This window comes from Mastigoproctus giganteus, chromosome 9 (assembly GCF_048544385.1).
Source record: "Mastigoproctus giganteus isolate SK-2022 chromosome 9, ASM4854438v1, whole genome shotgun sequence".
In the NCBI taxonomy this organism is placed as follows: domain Eukaryota; kingdom Metazoa; phylum Arthropoda; class Arachnida; order Uropygi; family Thelyphonidae; genus Mastigoproctus; species Mastigoproctus giganteus.
In genome coordinates this window covers 91,933,811-91,951,858 of record NC_143583.1, presented here as the reverse complement: position 1 = coordinate 91,951,858, position 18,048 = coordinate 91,933,811, and the positions used below count along the sequence as shown (strand labels likewise).

At 38.1% G+C, this 18,048-nt stretch overlaps 1 protein-coding gene across 1 annotated transcript in view; it reads right to left on the bottom strand.

Annotated features, from left to right (window-relative positions):
* The window catches only part of Vps53 (vacuolar protein sorting 53), a 205,779-nt gene that overhangs the window by 142,010 nt on the left and 45,721 nt on the right, over nt 1–18,048 (bottom strand). The window contains exon 4 of the mRNA XM_090381067.1: nt 17,041–17,156. Coding sequence (XP_090237193.1) covers nt 17,041–17,156 — 116 coding nt within the window. The remainder of the gene's footprint in view (nt 1–17,040; nt 17,157–18,048) is intronic.

Below are 18,048 nucleotides of genomic sequence, written 5' to 3'. Positions count from 1 at the left end.
GAAAATAATGGTGTTACTGGTTAAATAAGCATTGCAGGATCATCTAGACAAGGCGGCAGTAATAATTCGGACACAGCATGGGTTTTTTAAGGGGAAGTCTTATCTGACCAATTTGATCGCATACTATGATTTGGTCACAAAGGAACTGGATGCAAAAAATAATTTTGATATCATGTAGCTGGATTTCAAGAGAGCTTTTGATATCATGTAGCTGGATTTCAAGAAAGCTTTTGATAAAAATTGGAGCAGTAGGCATTAAGAGCAAGTTGCTACAATGGATAAAAGGATGGTTGAGTGGGAGAAGACAGAGTGGTAATCAATGGACATTGTTCTTTGTGGATAATGTTATTAGTGGAGTCCCCCAGGGTTCGGTGTAAGGTTTTGTATATCTATCAATGATACTGATGAAGGTACATCAGGCTTAATATCAAATTTTTCAGATGATACAAAGTTGGCAGGGTTGGTAATGACAGTATGCTACTGCAACATGATCTAGAAAAGTTGGGCAGATGAGCTGAGAAGTGGCAACTCAACGTTGAGAAGTGGCAACTCAAGTTTAACGTTGACAAATGCAAACTACTACATATGGGCAGCAGTAACCCGAGAAAAATGTACCAATTATGTGGTACATCTTTCTGGGGTCTTGTCAATGATATACAGCAATTTTGCTAGCAGGGATAAGGAAGTGATTATCCCTTTGTATAAGGCAATGGTGAGGCCACACCTTGAATACTGTGTATAGGTCTGGAGGCCTCATTTTAGGAAGGATGTGGAGCTGCTGGAACAAGTACTGAGAAGGGCAATGAGATTGGTGAGGGGAACAAAGGGGTCTCTTACCAAGAAAGGCTTAAGTTCTGCAAATTGCAGCATCTGGAGACTAGGCACCTGCAAAGTGATCTGATTAAGGTGTATAAGGCTTTGAATGGTTTGAGCAGGCTCAATGCTGATGATATTCCTCCTCTTGCTCGGATTATGAACCTGATGGATCATAAACTCAAATTGAGGAAAGACAGTTGTAGAATAGACGTGCAGAAGTTTGCCTTCAGCCAGTGGATAGTTGATTGCTGAAATAGATTTTCATCTGTCATTGTGGAAGTTAATAGCGTAAATAAATTCAAGGAAGACCTAGACAAACTTTTTGAATGAATGGATGGGTGAAATGGGAAGCATGTGTGTGTGTGTGTTTTTTTTTTTTTTTTGGGTGATGCTGTATAAGCTTGCTTTCTTGCATCCTATGCCTGTACTAATGCCAATATCAGGATTAACAAAATATACAAAAAATGTACATCTCAGAGTGCATGTATTGTTTCTAGACTTGTATCACAGAAGAAAGAAACCTAACTTGCTGCCATTTGTGATATCAACACACACACACACACACACACACACACACACACACACACACACACACACACACACACACACACACACACTGCTTAAAATAAAACTGTGTATTATGCACACACAGTGTGTTTAATATAAAATTAGTCTTGGATTAATGACCCTATACTTAAAATCGGTTAAGAAAAAGCAGTGATGAACAAATGGCCCTTTCCTTGTTATATATTTCATCTCATCTGATTGAGTTCAATAACTTTTTTAGTCCACAGTAATCCTCATCCTTTAAACTGCAATTCTTGCCTTTATCCTTGACTATTGAAATCTCATTTGCCATTGACCACTTTAAGACTACAATCACACTGAAAACAGTTCTTGTATCATTATATTTGTGATATTATTTTAGTTCTTGGTGATGATCTGATTAAGAATCCCATCCCATCTCCACTCCATCCTTGTACTTTCTGTGACATGTTGATACAAGTTAATCATTAAGTTGATTCAGAAATTGACCTCACAAGTTGAACTGCTAGTCCATACTAGCAGTTCAACTTGTGAGGTCAATTTTCTTGAAGCAATATCTTGAAATCTCCCATAACAACGTATTCAAGACTGGCCCAATCAACATAGATTGAGAGACTCTTATCATACTCATCACTAGCAGGCAGTCTGTTTATTACCACTCTCAACTTTTCTTTACTGCTTACTATCTTGCACCACACAGGGTCTATGGATGGCATCATGAAATTGTTCTGAATAGGGTTACAATTTTACTACATTCAGGCAACTTTTTACCAGACATAATCCCCCACCTCCATTCTTCCCTGTCCTTCCTTATACACATTATTTGGAAACACCACATTCTCATACTAAGTCTCAGTTAATCCTATTATATCAGCTTTTTGAAAGAATTCTCATAACATCAGTTTAATAAGCTAATCCAAACTGTATGAAACTTTTCCATCAGTGATCCACTCCACAGATATGCAAAGTCACTACTCCAGTTTCCAACTTGCTTAATAAAACTTCTAATAAAAGTTTCTAGTACAAGAATATCATTAACAAAGGCTTACAGTTTATAACAGCATTTCATGAATAGAATTTACAGCACTGAGCTGGCATTTAAATTTTTATGCTTTCTGACAAATTCAAGAAAAATACAATAAAGTTCTATCCATCCCATAACTTCAACTTTTCCATTCTACTTTTGTTAAAATACTGTTTCCTACTTACAGGATATCTCACCCACTGATATTATAATTTGATTCATAGTCACAATTACAAGATTAAGAGCAGCAATTAAAATCAGTACCTATTTCATTACTTCTGTCTCTTCACTTCTCATCTCTCTTCTGTCTGTAAGTCAAAAATCATTAATAATTAAAAATGTTAGAGTTCATCAGAAGAAACTGGTTATGACTTTCACAACAGTTGGAAAAGTTTAAACTAGAAGTGTCAGATACAGAAGGGTTTGTGGATCAGAGTCATCTTTCAAGAGCCACAGCTCACAGTGGCATTAATGAAATAAATTTATTAAATATCTCATTAAATTATTTTCCTCTATAGAATTAGTACCATCAACTTGTTTGTAAAAGCTGGAAATACTTCAATTATGCAACAAAATTTGGTAGATGTATATGGTCCATACGTCACACATCTAAAACTCTCTGATTTAAACAATTAAGTGTACATGTGCAGTTTGTTTACACAAAATTTTATGAAGTAAATACATTTTTCATTCAGAATAAATTTTTTAGTACATAAATGAGAGCTTACATATGCTCAATTTTTCCTAAGTCCTATTAATATTTTAGAAATAAACAAGGAGTTACCTTTTATTCAGTCAGTAGGATTTCTTCTTTACCACTTCTTATGCGAATAAATTATGAAGTGATACATTAAAACAATATTACATAATTTAAAACTCATAATGTGTTCCTCACTATTGACACATGGGTAGTCCAACCCCAGGATCACAGTGGTGAACCCCAACCCAACCCCAGAAATATCAAACCCCCCATGCAACCTTTAGTGAAGGAAGACATTTTGTCATAAATGCAAATTTGAAATATGAATGAAATACTATTAAAATGAGATAAAAGTAGGATAAAACAATGAATTTAAAATACACTAAATTTCCTCCCTTAAGTGGACCAAAACTTTGACAAGTGTCATGTCCACAGGGTGGAATGAATCTAACGAAACATGTGTTCGGAATCTTATAAATAGGAGATTAGTCTTTGGTACACATGCATTTGAACAACCACAAATCAGATATGAGAAATGGACAATGAATGTTAATAGAGTTTTTTTGTAATTTCATTCTAAAGTTTTGGCAATCAATAACTTACTATAATTATGTTGAATATTTAAAATTTTGGCTTCAATAAACAGGAATGCGTGGTTTTCATTTATCTCATGGAATGCTAGTTCCAATACATTTGCACACAATGCATGGTCTGATGCTTCATGTTGCTTAACCCTTGAGTTTAAAATACATCTGTCAGATCCAATGCAAGAAGAATCACAATCCTTACATGAAATGTGGTAGACGAGGTCATGTGTTTGTTCGGATGTCGATAGTAGCTTGTGATTTTTAGTGTTGCATATAATTTATGGCTCAGTTTTGCTACTATTTTCATTTCTGTACCTCTAAAAAGGTTATTAATTTGTCTATACCAGTGTTCAACATACGGCATTGAAATAAAATATTTTTTAATAATCCTGTCATTAAGTTTGTTATTGATTATTTTGTCTTTAGTTTCTAATTTAATGCTATTGATAGAGGTAATAGGGTATCCTCTATTTAGGAACCTATTCGTCAGTTCTTCTATTTCTATCTGTAAGGCGAGCTGTGCAGAAGAGTATTTGAATGCATTTAAGAACTAGATTGACCTTTTATATGAGTATCGGTGGTAGCTACTATAATGTAGGAACATCCCCGTATTTGTGGGCTTACGATAAATACTAAAATTAATATTTTTGCCCTCCCTCTTAAGTGTAATGTTTAAAAAATTTATGGACTTTGTTTCTTCTTGTTCTTTCTAGAGTGTAAATTTTAACCTAATGTGCATATTATTAAAAGTTTGCAAAACTTCATTTGTAGTGTCATAATCCGTTATAATGAGGATGTCGTCAAGGTATCTTCCATAAAATGTGATTTTTGGTAAAAACTGTTAAATGTATATTTTCTAATCTATCTAAATACAATTTTGATATTAGGCCGCTCAAGTTCAAACCCATAGGCAAACCAAAAATCTGTCTATAAATCTTACTTTCACACCAGTAACTTAATTAGTTACTGGTTTGAAACTTAATGGCCCAACCAGTAACTTAATTAGCTCAAATATCTCTTTTTTGGGTATCTTCGTACTGTTAATGTTAATAGTGTTATTGTTTAATAAATCCCAAATTACATCCAGCACATATATTTCATTAATATTAGTGTATAATGAAACTACATCAAGGAAAAATAATTTAACTCCTCCTCCAATTTTACAATATTTTAAATTTGTATATAAGATATCATAATTCTTTATACTATATTTTAATACCTGCTGAAAAGGTATTATAATCCAATATAAATATGTCGCCAAGGCCGAAAAAAGCAGAATTTTTGTATGAAATAAATTTGACAGATTATCATAGGAAATATGTTAAAAAACTCAATTATGTGCTCTCATCACCCTCAGTTTTCAAATACCATAGGTTAATGACTGAAAACCAAGACCTATCATTAAAGCTTCATTTCCTACATTCCCATTTAGACTTTTTTCCTGAAAACTTGGGAGTGGCCTATGATGAAGATGGTGAAAGGTTGCACAAAAATATTTCTCAAATGGAAAAAACATACCGGGGAAATTGGAATCCAAATATGTTTTAGCATTAGTTGAGGCATATGATGCAAGAAAGCAAGCTTATACAAAGGGTACTAGGAAAGTTTTGCAATACAGCTTTGTTTATTTAATTTTTTCAACGTAATTTCCTCTACATTCAATACCCCTCTCCATCCTCCGAAACCAATCTTTAAACCAGTTCTGCCAGTTTCACTAGGGAGTAAAGCACACTCGTTGTCTCAAGCCCGTAGAAGGTCCTCATGACTGGAAAACTGCCTCCCTTTTAGCTTCATTTTCACATGCGGGAACAGTGCAAAGTCGCAGGGAGCAAGGTCTGAACTGTAGGGAGGGTGCTCGAGAAGTTTCAGTCCTGTCGTGGTCAAATATTCGGTGCAAGCTTTGGCGCGGTTAGCTGGAGCATTATCGTGATGGAGGTACCAGGTGTCCATTCTTGACTTTGGCCGCAGGTTCTTCATAGATCCAATGACTTTAGGCAGGCATTGTTCAGTATACCACTTAGCTGTGACTGTCTTCTGCGTGTCCAAAACGACACGTTCCACAATTCCACTCGATTTGAAAAATACAGCTATCATTTTCTTCTTTACAGATCGGGATTTTCTGACAATTACGGGTGTGTCGTCGTCATCAAAAACCCAAACTTTGTTTTGAGCCTTGGTCGGCAGATCGTAATAGTACAGCCAAGTCTCGTCACCTGTCACGATGTTTTTCACATACCGAGATTGTCCCTTATCAAACTTTTTTAACATCTCCCGGCACCAAGTCACACGTCGTGTCATCTGCTCTTCAGTCAGTTGATGCGGCGCCCAGTGAGAACAAAGTTTCTTCACGTGCAAATGATCTTGCAGAATCGAACGAATTGCTGGTGCATTTAGGCGCAAAGTATCCTCTATCTGTTGGTAGGTCACTCGCCTGTTTTCGTCAAGCATTTTCCTCACAGCAGTAACGTTTTCCTCCGTAACTGACGTTCGTGGCCTTCCCGGCCTCTCAGAATCCTCCAGAGTGAAATTTCCCCTTTGGAATTCTCTATACCACCTGAATATCATCGTACGATGTGGACAATTATCATCTAGTGCAAGAGTCATTTCTTCTAAGCACTGGTCTACGGTTAAACCACGCACGAAATTATACCGCAAAACTGTCCTTATCTCATTTCGTGACCACGATGCCATCGCAAGCACTTTACACTCTCACAACTAATGAATAACTGAGCCCATCGACTTGGCGCGGCGGCTACTATGCACGTATGAACATGTCTCAACATGCAGCAACAAGCAGCTTCCTGTGATTCATTGTTGCGTCATATTGCAAAACTTTCCTAGTACCCTTTGTACAGCATCAGCAACAAAAAAAAAAAAAAAAAAAAACCTCCCATTTTACCCATCCATTCATTCCAAATGTAACAATGTTTGTCTAGTTCAGCTTTAAATTTATTTAAGCTATCAGCTTCCACAACAACATATGGAAATCTGTTTCAGCAATCAACTACCCACTGGCTAAAGGCAAACTTCCGCACATCTATTCTACAACTGTCTTTCCTCAGTTTGAATCTATACCCCCTCGGGTTCTTAATCTGAGCAAGTGGAAGTATCCCATCAGCATTGAGCCTGCTCAAACCATTCAAGGCCTTGTACACCTCAATCAGATCAGCTCACAGGTGCCTAGTCTCCAGATGCGGCAACTTGCAGAATTTAAGTCTCCCTTTGATCCTCTCACCAATCTTGTTGCCCTTCTCTATACTCGTTCTAGCAACTCTACATCATTCCTAAAATGAGGCATCCAGATCTTTACACAGTACTCAAGGTGTGGCCTCACCACTGACTTATACAAGGGGATAATCACCACCTTTTCTCTGCTAGCAAAATTCCTATATATCAGCATTTCCCAAACTTTTTTTTGTCATGGAACACTTTTCATCTCACAATATATTTACAGAACACAAGTTTAGCGGGAGCCAAATGTTTGCTAATATTTTATTACATGCGACTCACTGTGCATCAGGAGTGGGTGCTTCCATAGCCAGGTGGGAAGGAGCAGCAGTGCGTAGCACACGCTTCTTGATTAGACCCCGAGTTTCGAGCCCGTCACCACCAAATACGGAGGATGCGGAAAGGTTAGGGAATGACCACCGCATATTCCCGGAGCAATATGGCCTTAGTTGCTAATACTCCTAAAAAAAACCAAATAACAAATAAATAGCATGAGGAGCATCTTTATTTCCAACACATGTAAAGGCAAAATTCAAAATGCTGTCATCATACTTTCTTTTTGGTTGTTTGTTGTTTGCTATTTGGTTTTTAGGAGCATTAGCAACTAAGGCCATATTGCTCCGGGGATATGCGGTGGTCATTCCCTGACCTTTCCGCATCTGCCATATTTGGTGAGCACAGGCTCGAACCCCGGTCTAATCAAAAAGCGTGTGCTACACACTACTGCTCCTGCCCACCTGACTATGGAGGCGCCACTTTCTTTTTGGTCTTTTATTAGTTGGTTCCTGTTTTTTCGCTTCCGATTTTTGGGGAACAAAAGGCTGCGATTGTTCATCCTCACTTTGAAGTGTGACAATATTGTGTTCGTTTTCATCAACCACGGTTGCACTACTAGAAGTACTTTCTTCTCGTTTTAAAGTTCCTTTTTTCAATCACAAACCCACGATCATTTATTTTGATAATAATATTTCGAAATACTGATATTATCAAAAAAAATATTTATACAAGAAGGTGTGTTTAGTTATTCTTACTATTTTTCCGCACTACTACAGACTTGCTGTTTAAACATGCAAGAATGTTTCAGTGGAAGGCTATTCTGTTACATCCACCCAAATGATGCATGATATCGGTTCACTTCCCCCTCAACCCATCTACTACAGGCTAAATTGCATATTAAAACACTACATCGCTACTTTTCTTAGATGTCATTACATCTATGCATACTTCTCTTTGCAAAGCCCACCAAAATAAAGTGTTACGAGGTCTATTTGTTTAGTCAATGCCAGTACAGTATATCAATAACCAAAAAAAAAAAAATTTTTTTTTTAAATTAGAATGATACAAAAGTGGTGTACGCTACAAATATTCAAAATTTATTTATTTTTATTTTTTTATTATTAATTAGGATTTTTAACGGAACACAGTTGGGGAAACGCTGCAATATATCATTGACAAAACTCCACGACCAGCTCTGACAGCCCATCTGCACTGCTCACAGAACTTCATATCTGACTGCACAATTACCCCCAGGTCTTTTTTCATTCTCCACCTCCCTGAGTGTAGTACCACACAGTTGGTACATTTCTCTTGGGTTACTGCTACCCATATGCAGTACTTTGCATCTGTCAATGTTAAACTTCAGTCGCCACTTCTCAGCCCATCTACCTAACTTTTCTAGATCCTTCTGCAGTAGCATACTGTCTTCACTGTCACTAACAACCCTTCCAACCTTTGTATCATCTGCAAACTTGGACGTTAAGCCTGATATACCTTCATCAGTATCATTCATAAATACACAAAATAACAATGGACCCAGCACCGAATCCTGAAAGATTCCACGTAGAGCAGTGTCCTTTTATTACCATTCTCTGCCATCTCCCACTCAACCATCCCTTTATCCATTGCAGCAACTTGCCCTTAATGTCATACTGCTCCAATATGTACAGCAGTCTTCCATGTGCAACAGTATCAAAAGCTTTCCTGAAATCTAATTATATGCTATAAAAATCATTTTTTGCATACAGTTCCTTTGTGATCACATTGTAGTATCCAATCAAATTGGTCAGACAAGACTTCCCCTTAACAAATCCATGCTGTTTGAACTATTACTGAAGTCTTGTCTAGGTGATACTGCATCACTTCTTTAACCAGTGACTCCATTATTCCCTGGAACAGAAGTTAAACTAACAGGTCTATAATTATCTGTGTCACCCTTTGAACTGCCGTTGTGAATTGGGGATACATTTGCACAACTCTAGTCTGTGGAGACTTGCACTGAGTCCAAAGATGCTCTGGTAATTATGGCTAAGGGTTTGCTTACTTCCTTTGTCACCTCCTTTAATATAACTGGATAGATTCCATCTGCCCCAGGTGCCTTTTTTATGTTTAACTTCAACAATTTCTCCTCCACTTTGCTCTCCGTTATTACAAAATTGTTTAGCTCCCTGTTACAGTTTAGTAAACTTCTGTTCTCCCCTTCCTCCTTACAGAATTCCTCATGTGTGAATGTAGATGCAAAATACTCATTCAGTTTGTCAGCTATCTGAGCAGGATCATTAAAAATTGAACCACCCACATCAAGTGAACCAATCTGATTCATACCCTTCCTTCCAGAATTTAAGTAAGTAAAGAAGTATGTTGTTTTCCTTTGCATCTTTTTGCCAAGGACTTCTCACAATCAGCCTTCACTTGCGTAACCTCCTTTGTGACTTGATTACAGACTAGCATCTGTCATAGGCTTCTGTATCACCTGATAATTTATATGCATCCCACACATTTTTCTTCTCTGCCACGAGCCTCATTAGTTCATTTGATAACCATTTAGGCCTAAACCTTGAACAATATTTCTTAATAGGTATGAAACTTTTAGTAGATTCCACGATTAATTCCTTGAATGTTTCCCACTTAGAATTTACTGTTGGTAACATCATCAGTTGATCCCACTGTACAGAATTTAAAAACTGTCTGAGACCATGGCAGTCACCTTTACGGAAACAAAAACCCTTCCCTTTACCCTTGATGGTAGTTATATCTTTAAGTAAATTCCACATCAGTACACTGTGATCACTGTCACCTAATGGTTCCTTTAACTGAAAATTCTTAATGCATATGTAATCACTGCTGATAATCAGATCAAGAGTATTACTCCCTCTGGTTGCCCCTCAAACATGTTGCTGTAGAAAACAATCCTCCAATAAATCCATAAAAGTCTTGCTAACATGTGAATGACCAACCCACAAGTTCCTGTCAATATCTTGAAAGTTAATATCCCCCATTACAAGTCATTCTGATTTACTGGCCCACTATTTCTTTGCACGATTGTTCGTTGTACTCATCAGAGTCATTAGGCCTATAAATAATCCCAGGGGCTCACATCTGTGAGTATGGGTGATTCCCTTCTACTTTTGACTCTCTCTCTCTCTCTCTCTCTCTGTAACCGGGGGAATTTTTATTTTTTGGCTGGTGCAGCATAAGCCTCAGGCTTCTTTGCAACATGTAGCTAATAATAATAATAATCCCGAAGTTTCTCACTCAAGGAATAGCATATCTGAAGCCTAAAGATGAAGATACAAGAAATCTGGCGAAATATAGGCCAATCAGCTGCCTCCCAACAATGTACAAGATCCTGACCAGCTGCATAACCAAGAAGATATCAGACCACTTGGAGAGCCAGAACATAATGGCCAAACAGCAGAAAGGATGCAAGTGGCTGAACAAAGGATGCAAGGAGCAATTAACCATATATGCTGCAGTTATGGAGCAAGCCTACAAGCAGTGCCGCAACATGTACACAGCCTACATCGATTACCGCAAGGCCTTCGACTCCGTGCCTCATAGTTGGCTAATAGAGGCACTGAACATTTACAAAAAAATCAATCCAGTAGTGACAAACTTCCTAGGAGAAATGATGGCTAAATGGAGTACCACCATTAAGGTCGAAAACATCCATCAGGAGAAGAATCTTTCAGGGAGATGCCCTGAGCCCACTATGGTTCTGTCTAGCACTTAACCTGCTATCCACCATGCTCAACAGTAGCAAGTACAGATATAACCTCAAAGAAGGAAGGAAAAACCTGTGCACCTTCACCCACCTGCATATGGTGGTGAAGGTGTAGAGCTTGATGTTGTGGACGACATCAAGCTCTACCCAGGAACTGAGAAGCACCTCCAGCAACTACTCCAGATCAAAGAATTCAACAATGATATTAGGATGGAATTTGGTCTAGACAAATGCAAGACTCACAGATTGCACCAGGGAAAATTAGTCAACCGAAACTACCACCTGCAGACTGGTAAAGAGATTGAAGCCTTGCCAGATGGAGAGGCCTACAAATACTTGGGGATGATGCAGGTTCAGCAGTTACAGCACAAGGAAATTAAGGCCTGCCTGACCAAAAAATACCATCAGACTCAGAAGCCTGCTGAAAGCAAAGCTGAATGGAGGGAACACAGTTAAAGCCATAAACACCTATGCAGTCCCAGTGTTAACATACTCCTTCAGGGTCATAGATTGGACTAACACCGAGCTGGAGGATATCATGAGAAAGACAAGGACAATGATGGCCAAGAGCTGCCAACACCACCCGAAATCTGCCGGGGAAAGACTGACAATTGCCCGGGAAGAAGGAGGAAGGGGCTGATAGACCACATTGAGCAAGAGAAGACAGCAATAGTTAACCTGAAGGATTACTTCCAGAAACACACAGCAGTGCTCCACCAGGTCAAAAGGAAGATAGACAAGTGGTATATCTCAATCAACCTAAGCGAGGAGGTCCCCCCTCCCCAACCAGGAGGTACAAACAAAGCTAGAAAGATGGGCAGAGAAGACACTACAATGATCTCCATCAAGGTCACATAGATAAAATTGCTTCCAATGCATGGCTCACCAGTGGAACACTCTTCTCCGAGACTGAAGGATTCATGCTCGCCATCAAAGACCAGGTAATCAACACCAGGAACTACAGAAAATACATCGCCAAGAAGCCCAGAGTGTTCAATGGCACATGTCAATGCCACCTGGCCTCAGAAATGATCCAACATATTGCCGCGGGATGCAACGTGATCACCCAGACTGAGTACACTCAGACACAACCAGGTAGCCAGGAGAATACATCAGAAGCTAGCAAGGAAATACCAGCTGATCGAAGAAAGTGTACCGTACTACAAGTACGAACCCCAGGCAGTACTAAAGACCCCAACCCACCAACTGTACTAGGACCACACCATAATAATGGATAGGACAATCCCGCACAACAGACAGGACATAACCCTTGTGGACAAGAAGGAAAAGGCTACTTATCTGATCGACATAGGGGTACCCAACGCTGGCAACCTCCAGAAAACCCATGGGGAAAAAAATCAGGAAGTACATGAACCTAAAGACAGGAGATCAAAGAGATGTAGAATATACAACAAGTAACAACCATCCCGATCATCGTGTCAGCCACAGATATGGTGCCAAAGACCCTACATAACAGTCTAGCATCAATAGGTCTCCCAGCGAACACCTACAAGGAACTCCAGAAAGTCACAATCCTGAACAGCTGTAGGATAGTTCAGAGTTCCTCGACCAACAGTAACACCAGACATAACAACAACCACCCTGAGTACTTGGTAGTAGTACCCTTCACGAGGTGGAACCCTTGTGGACAAGGAGACATAATATAAGAGCAATAGGATAAGAGCAATAGGAGTCAGGGAGAAATAATATAAGAGCAATAATAATAATAATACACTCCTACTCTCATTTTCCCTTTCCCAATGTTTATTTCACACCAAACTGACTCAACATTGCACTGTCCACCCATGTCAACTGGATGTACTTCCTTAGATTTTATGTGTTACTTAACTAACAGCATAACCCCTCCTCCCTTACTACCCTGTCTATCCTTTCTATACACATTGTATTCCCCAAATTCCAATTCTGCACTGCTTATATTTGTGTGACACCATGTCTCTGATATCCCAACAATATCTGCCTTTGATTTCTTGATCAGCACTCTAAATTCATCAAATTTATTTACTATACGTCTAGCATTGGTGTACATGCAAGTATACATACGCCTGTTCTTACACTTACCCTAACACAGCCCATGTATTTACTTGTTCAATGATGATTCCCAGCAGCACTTGAAATCCCCAGCAACTTGCTCTTTAGACTGATGCTCAGTACAATAGAAGCAGTGCAAGAATCACTTTCGTCTCTGCCTGCGGCTACTGTTAATCTTTTAGTCTGCGAATCCCCCAAGCTAGTAGTTTTCCGACCCACCTAACACTGCGTCAATAGCATCAACAAATATTCTTGCACCCTTTCTATTTAAGTGTACCCCATCCCTGTAGGAGCACCCTCACCTGTTAACAAGCACAGACCACGCTGAAAAAAATTCTATCCCATGAGCCTTGCACAATCTCTCCAGGGCCGAACTGACTGACTAGCCTCTCATCATATACTTCCTCCTATCGTGTCTGGACAGAATTGCAGGCACTTTCAAATTTAACCGTAATTCGCAACTTTTTTTCAACATTGACCTGTACTTGTTAAGAAAATCTGCAGATCTCTTACTCTTAAGGTCATTAGTACCAATGTGTACAACAATATCACCTTTTGTGCCCTTAAAACATGATATCTGCTCTACATCATCAACTTTTGTCCCTGGCAGACAAACCATGGTCCTGTTCCACCTATCCCTTTTTGCATAATATATGTCCTGTCTCCCTGACGATAGAGTCACCAACAATAACTAGCTCCTGTGGGACCAGTGCACTCTGCCTTGGAAATTGTCGCTGTGTTGTATGATGTACAGGAGTGAGCCTTAACATTGAGTTGGGTAGCTGAGAGCTTGATGGGCCCCTCATATTAATTTCTTTGAGGGCATCTACCCTACACCTCGAACTCTCATAGATGCCCATCAAAATGCTAAGTTGGCACCTAATTTCTTCACAATCTCTGCAACTAGCACACACACAAAGACATCCTCCTTGGCTAGATCATATATTGTTCTAGAAAGGTCTGCAAACCTCACATTTCGCACATTTTTTTAGACTATGATGTGTTGGAGAATTTCCCCCTTCAGTTCTTCCCCAAGCCACAGCACTCCCGCTAATCTGTGATCGTTGCTTTGTTGCTCTGGTCTGGGTCGTGATTCCGTTTAAGTACAATTTAATTAACAATGAAATTTAATAAGATTAATAAATTTTACTGATTAATTAGCATTAGCATTAGTAGAGGCATTTGATGCAAGAAAGCAAGCTTATGCAGCATCAGCCAAAAAAAAAAAAAAAAAAAAAAAAGTAACATAAATAAATAAAAATAACCACTTCCACTTCACCCCTCTGTTCGTTCGAAATACCTGTCCAGCTGAGCCTTAAACTTATTTAGGCTATCAACTTCCACGACAAGGGATGGAAGTCTGTTCCACCCACCAACCACCCGCTGGCTAAAGGCAAATTTCCGCACATCTATCCTACATCTGTCTTTCCTCAATTTGAATTTATGCCCTCTCAGGTGATTTTTCTGAGCTAGAGGAAGAATCCCATCAGCATTGAGCATGCTCAAACCATTCAAGGCTTTGTACACCTCTATCAGATCACCCCGCTGGTGCCTAGTTTCCAGACACTGTAATTTGCAAAACTTAAGCCTTTCTTCGTAAGAGAACCCCTTTGTCCCATTCACCAATCTAGTTGCCCTTCTCTGTACTCGTTCCAGCAGCTCTACATCCTTCCTGAAATGAGGCCTCCAGGCCTGTATACAGTACTCTAGGTGTGGCCTGACCATTGCCTTATACAAGGGAATAATCACCTCCTTATCCCTGCTAGAAAAATTCCTATATATCATTGACAATACACCATGAGCTACTCTTGCAGCCCATCTGCACTGCTCAGAGAACTTCATATCTGCCTGCACAACCACCCCCAGGTCCCTTTCATTCTCTACCACTGTCAGTGTAGTACCACAGAGTTGATACGTTGCTCTGGGGTTGCTGTTTCCCATATGTAGTACTTTACATTTGTCAATGTTAAACTTCATTTGCCACCTCGAAGCCCATCTGCTCAACCTTTCCAAATCCTGTTGCAGCAGCATAGTGTCAGTAGTGTCCTTGACAACCCTGCCAACCTTCGTATCGTCTGCAAACTTGGACATTAAGCCTGATATACCATCATCAATATCATTTATAAATACAGAAAACAATAAAGGCCCCAATACTGAACCCTGAGGGACTCCACTAATAACATTAGTCCACGATGAGCAGTGTCCATTGATTACCACTCTCTGTCTTCTCCCCCTCAACCACCCCTTTATCCATAGCAGCAACTTGCCTCCAATGCCACACTGCTCCAATTTGTGCAGCAGTCTTCCATGTGCAACAGTATCAAAAGCCTTTCTAAGATCCAAGTATATAATATCAAAGTTATTCCCTGCATCCAGTTCTTTTGTGACTGCATCATAGTATCCAATCAAATTGGTCAGGCAAGACTTCCCCTTAACAAAACCATGCTGTGTCCTAGCTATAACTGAAGTCTTGTCTAGATGATCCTGCAGTGCTTCTTTCACCAGTGCCTCCATTAATTTTCCGGGAACAGAAGTTAAACTCACAGGTCTATAATTACTTGTGTCAGCCTTTGATCCCCCTTTGTGAATTGGGGTCACATTTGCACATCTCCAGTCAATGGGTACCTCCCCTGAGTCCAAGGAAGCTCTCATAATTATGGCTAAGGGTTTGCTTACCTCCTTTGTTGCCTCCTTTAATATAACTGGATAGATCCCATCCACCCCAGGTGCCTTTCTTGTGTTTATCTTCAACAATTTCTCCTCCACTTTGCTCTCAGTAATTACAAGATTCTCTAGCTTACTGCTAGAGTTGAATACACCTCTGGCATTCCCCTCGCTGAATAACTCCTCATGTGTGAATGTCGATGCAAAATATTCATTTAGTTTGTTAGCTACCCGAGCAGGGTCATCAACAGTTGACCCATCGATCTCAAGTGGACCAATTGATAATACTATACTAAGCTAACAGATTTTTAATGCAGTGCTACATATTTGCTATCTAATTTTATGTTATACCTTATGCTATCAAGTTCGGGATATACATTACACTATTCCGTATCATATAACAATGGTGGCAAGTTACGAATGGTAAAATCTACACTAAGTATTAAAATCTACACTAAGTATTAACTTTCAAAATCGCTATCTAAATTCAAAATAAACCAAGGAGCTTGACTAGGACTATAAAGCTACTTATAGAAAATAATTAATATAATAATTAAGTCAATAAAATGGCTAAATATAAATAAAAACTTAGCATTCGCTGGAGCTGCAAAATCTTGCCTAACAGGTGAATACCCTTGTACCCCAATGTTGGCAGACTACTGTTGGAATCTTGTATGGGATACACCAATGGATGATTATAAAATGCAAAAAATGACAAGATAAGTGTCTTGTTATCAGATAAACATTTTTGTAAATAGAATAAGGTTAATACACCCATTTTTCAATATTTAGTACTGTACGTAACATTTTCTTATAATATATGAAATCTTTTTACTAGAAACCTTTTTGACGTTAATCCCCTCTCCCTTAAAATTGGTGGGTGTTACAGCAATACGACTGCCATATTTGAATTCAGCAATGTCAAATCTACAAGAATTACCCTGAATTTTAATACGGAGTGAAAAAAAAAAATTTTTTTTTTTTTTTTTTTTTGCTGACCAGTGATAATTCATGATTTAAAACAAAAACAAACAAAACACAAGTTTTACTAATGAACTGAAAACATTTTGTTTGTGCATCTGCTATATTGCCCATTCATTCCTCTAATTAGTGCATGGCGACAAACAATATCCATATGTAGTGCTTCAATTACAATACATGACATATGGATAACCCACGTGTATGCATGAAAAAAAAAAAAAAAAAAAAAAATTACATTACTGATTGTAATGTAATTTGGGAAGACTTGGCAAATTATTCTAACAGAGTGAAATACAAAATTTTGTGAAAATCTATCTACTGGAAATTGAGTTATTACGTGCAGGCAGATGTATATGGCGAAGACAATAGGCATATTATGCATATATGCTAATGTGCCTAAAAAATAAATATTACAAATATATGGATAGATAGTTGAAAAACTTACTGCAAGTTATCTACTCCTTCTACTAACATATGGAGATGATTCAATGTTGTGATTGAGGCAGTAAGATGACGTTTTGCATGGTCCAACTGCTTAATATCTCTTGTGATTTCTTTTACCTACAGACAATAGAAAATATATTGTTTCATTAAGAGAAACTTTTATTAAATTTTTAAACTATAATACAAAATGCTAGTTTTTGTTAACTAACTGCTTAGCTTTGTTTCAAAGCCAAGTTCCTCCTTCAACTGGTAAAAAAACTTTTACCCTCACAGATCATTTCTATGAAGCCTCAATAAGATTCCATATCAGGCTACGCATGAAAAAATTTAATTTAATTTAGTTGAAATTTTATTTTGTTATTTTATGTTATTTTATAGATTTTTTTATCTAAAATTCTCAACAAGCACTCCTAAAGCTTTTTCTTTGCCAGTTCTGGAATTTGCCAAATTTGGAGTGATCACATTATAGATATATATAAACATTCTCTACAACTGATTTGACCTCTAGTGTTTAGAATTACATTTCACCTTTTATTTCTTATCATTCATTTTTGCGGATGCATATCAATCTGATTAAATACATGAACTTTAGCTTGACTATTCTGTAAGATCAATAGCTGTGCATTCATGATAAATTACTTGTTATCTGCATTTCTTTGAAATTTCTATACATTTTTCTGCATCCTACACTTATCTTTAAAAGTTATTTTAGCACCAAGAGAATTCCAAAACTCTCTGGAATTTGAGGTAGATGTGGCTGATATTTCAGATTCTGAGATTCTTATGAATCTCAGAATCTGAATCAGAATCAGAAACTGATCTCATTACTATTTGTTGCACCCATTCCAACAGGTACACATCCTTCCTAAAATGATAATTCCAGACCTGTATACATGGTACAGCATAATCATTGATTTATAAAATTCCTGTATATAAGCACAAAATATATATATATATTTAAACACATGAATGTTTTTAAGATTAAATATATATATATTTTTTTTTATTG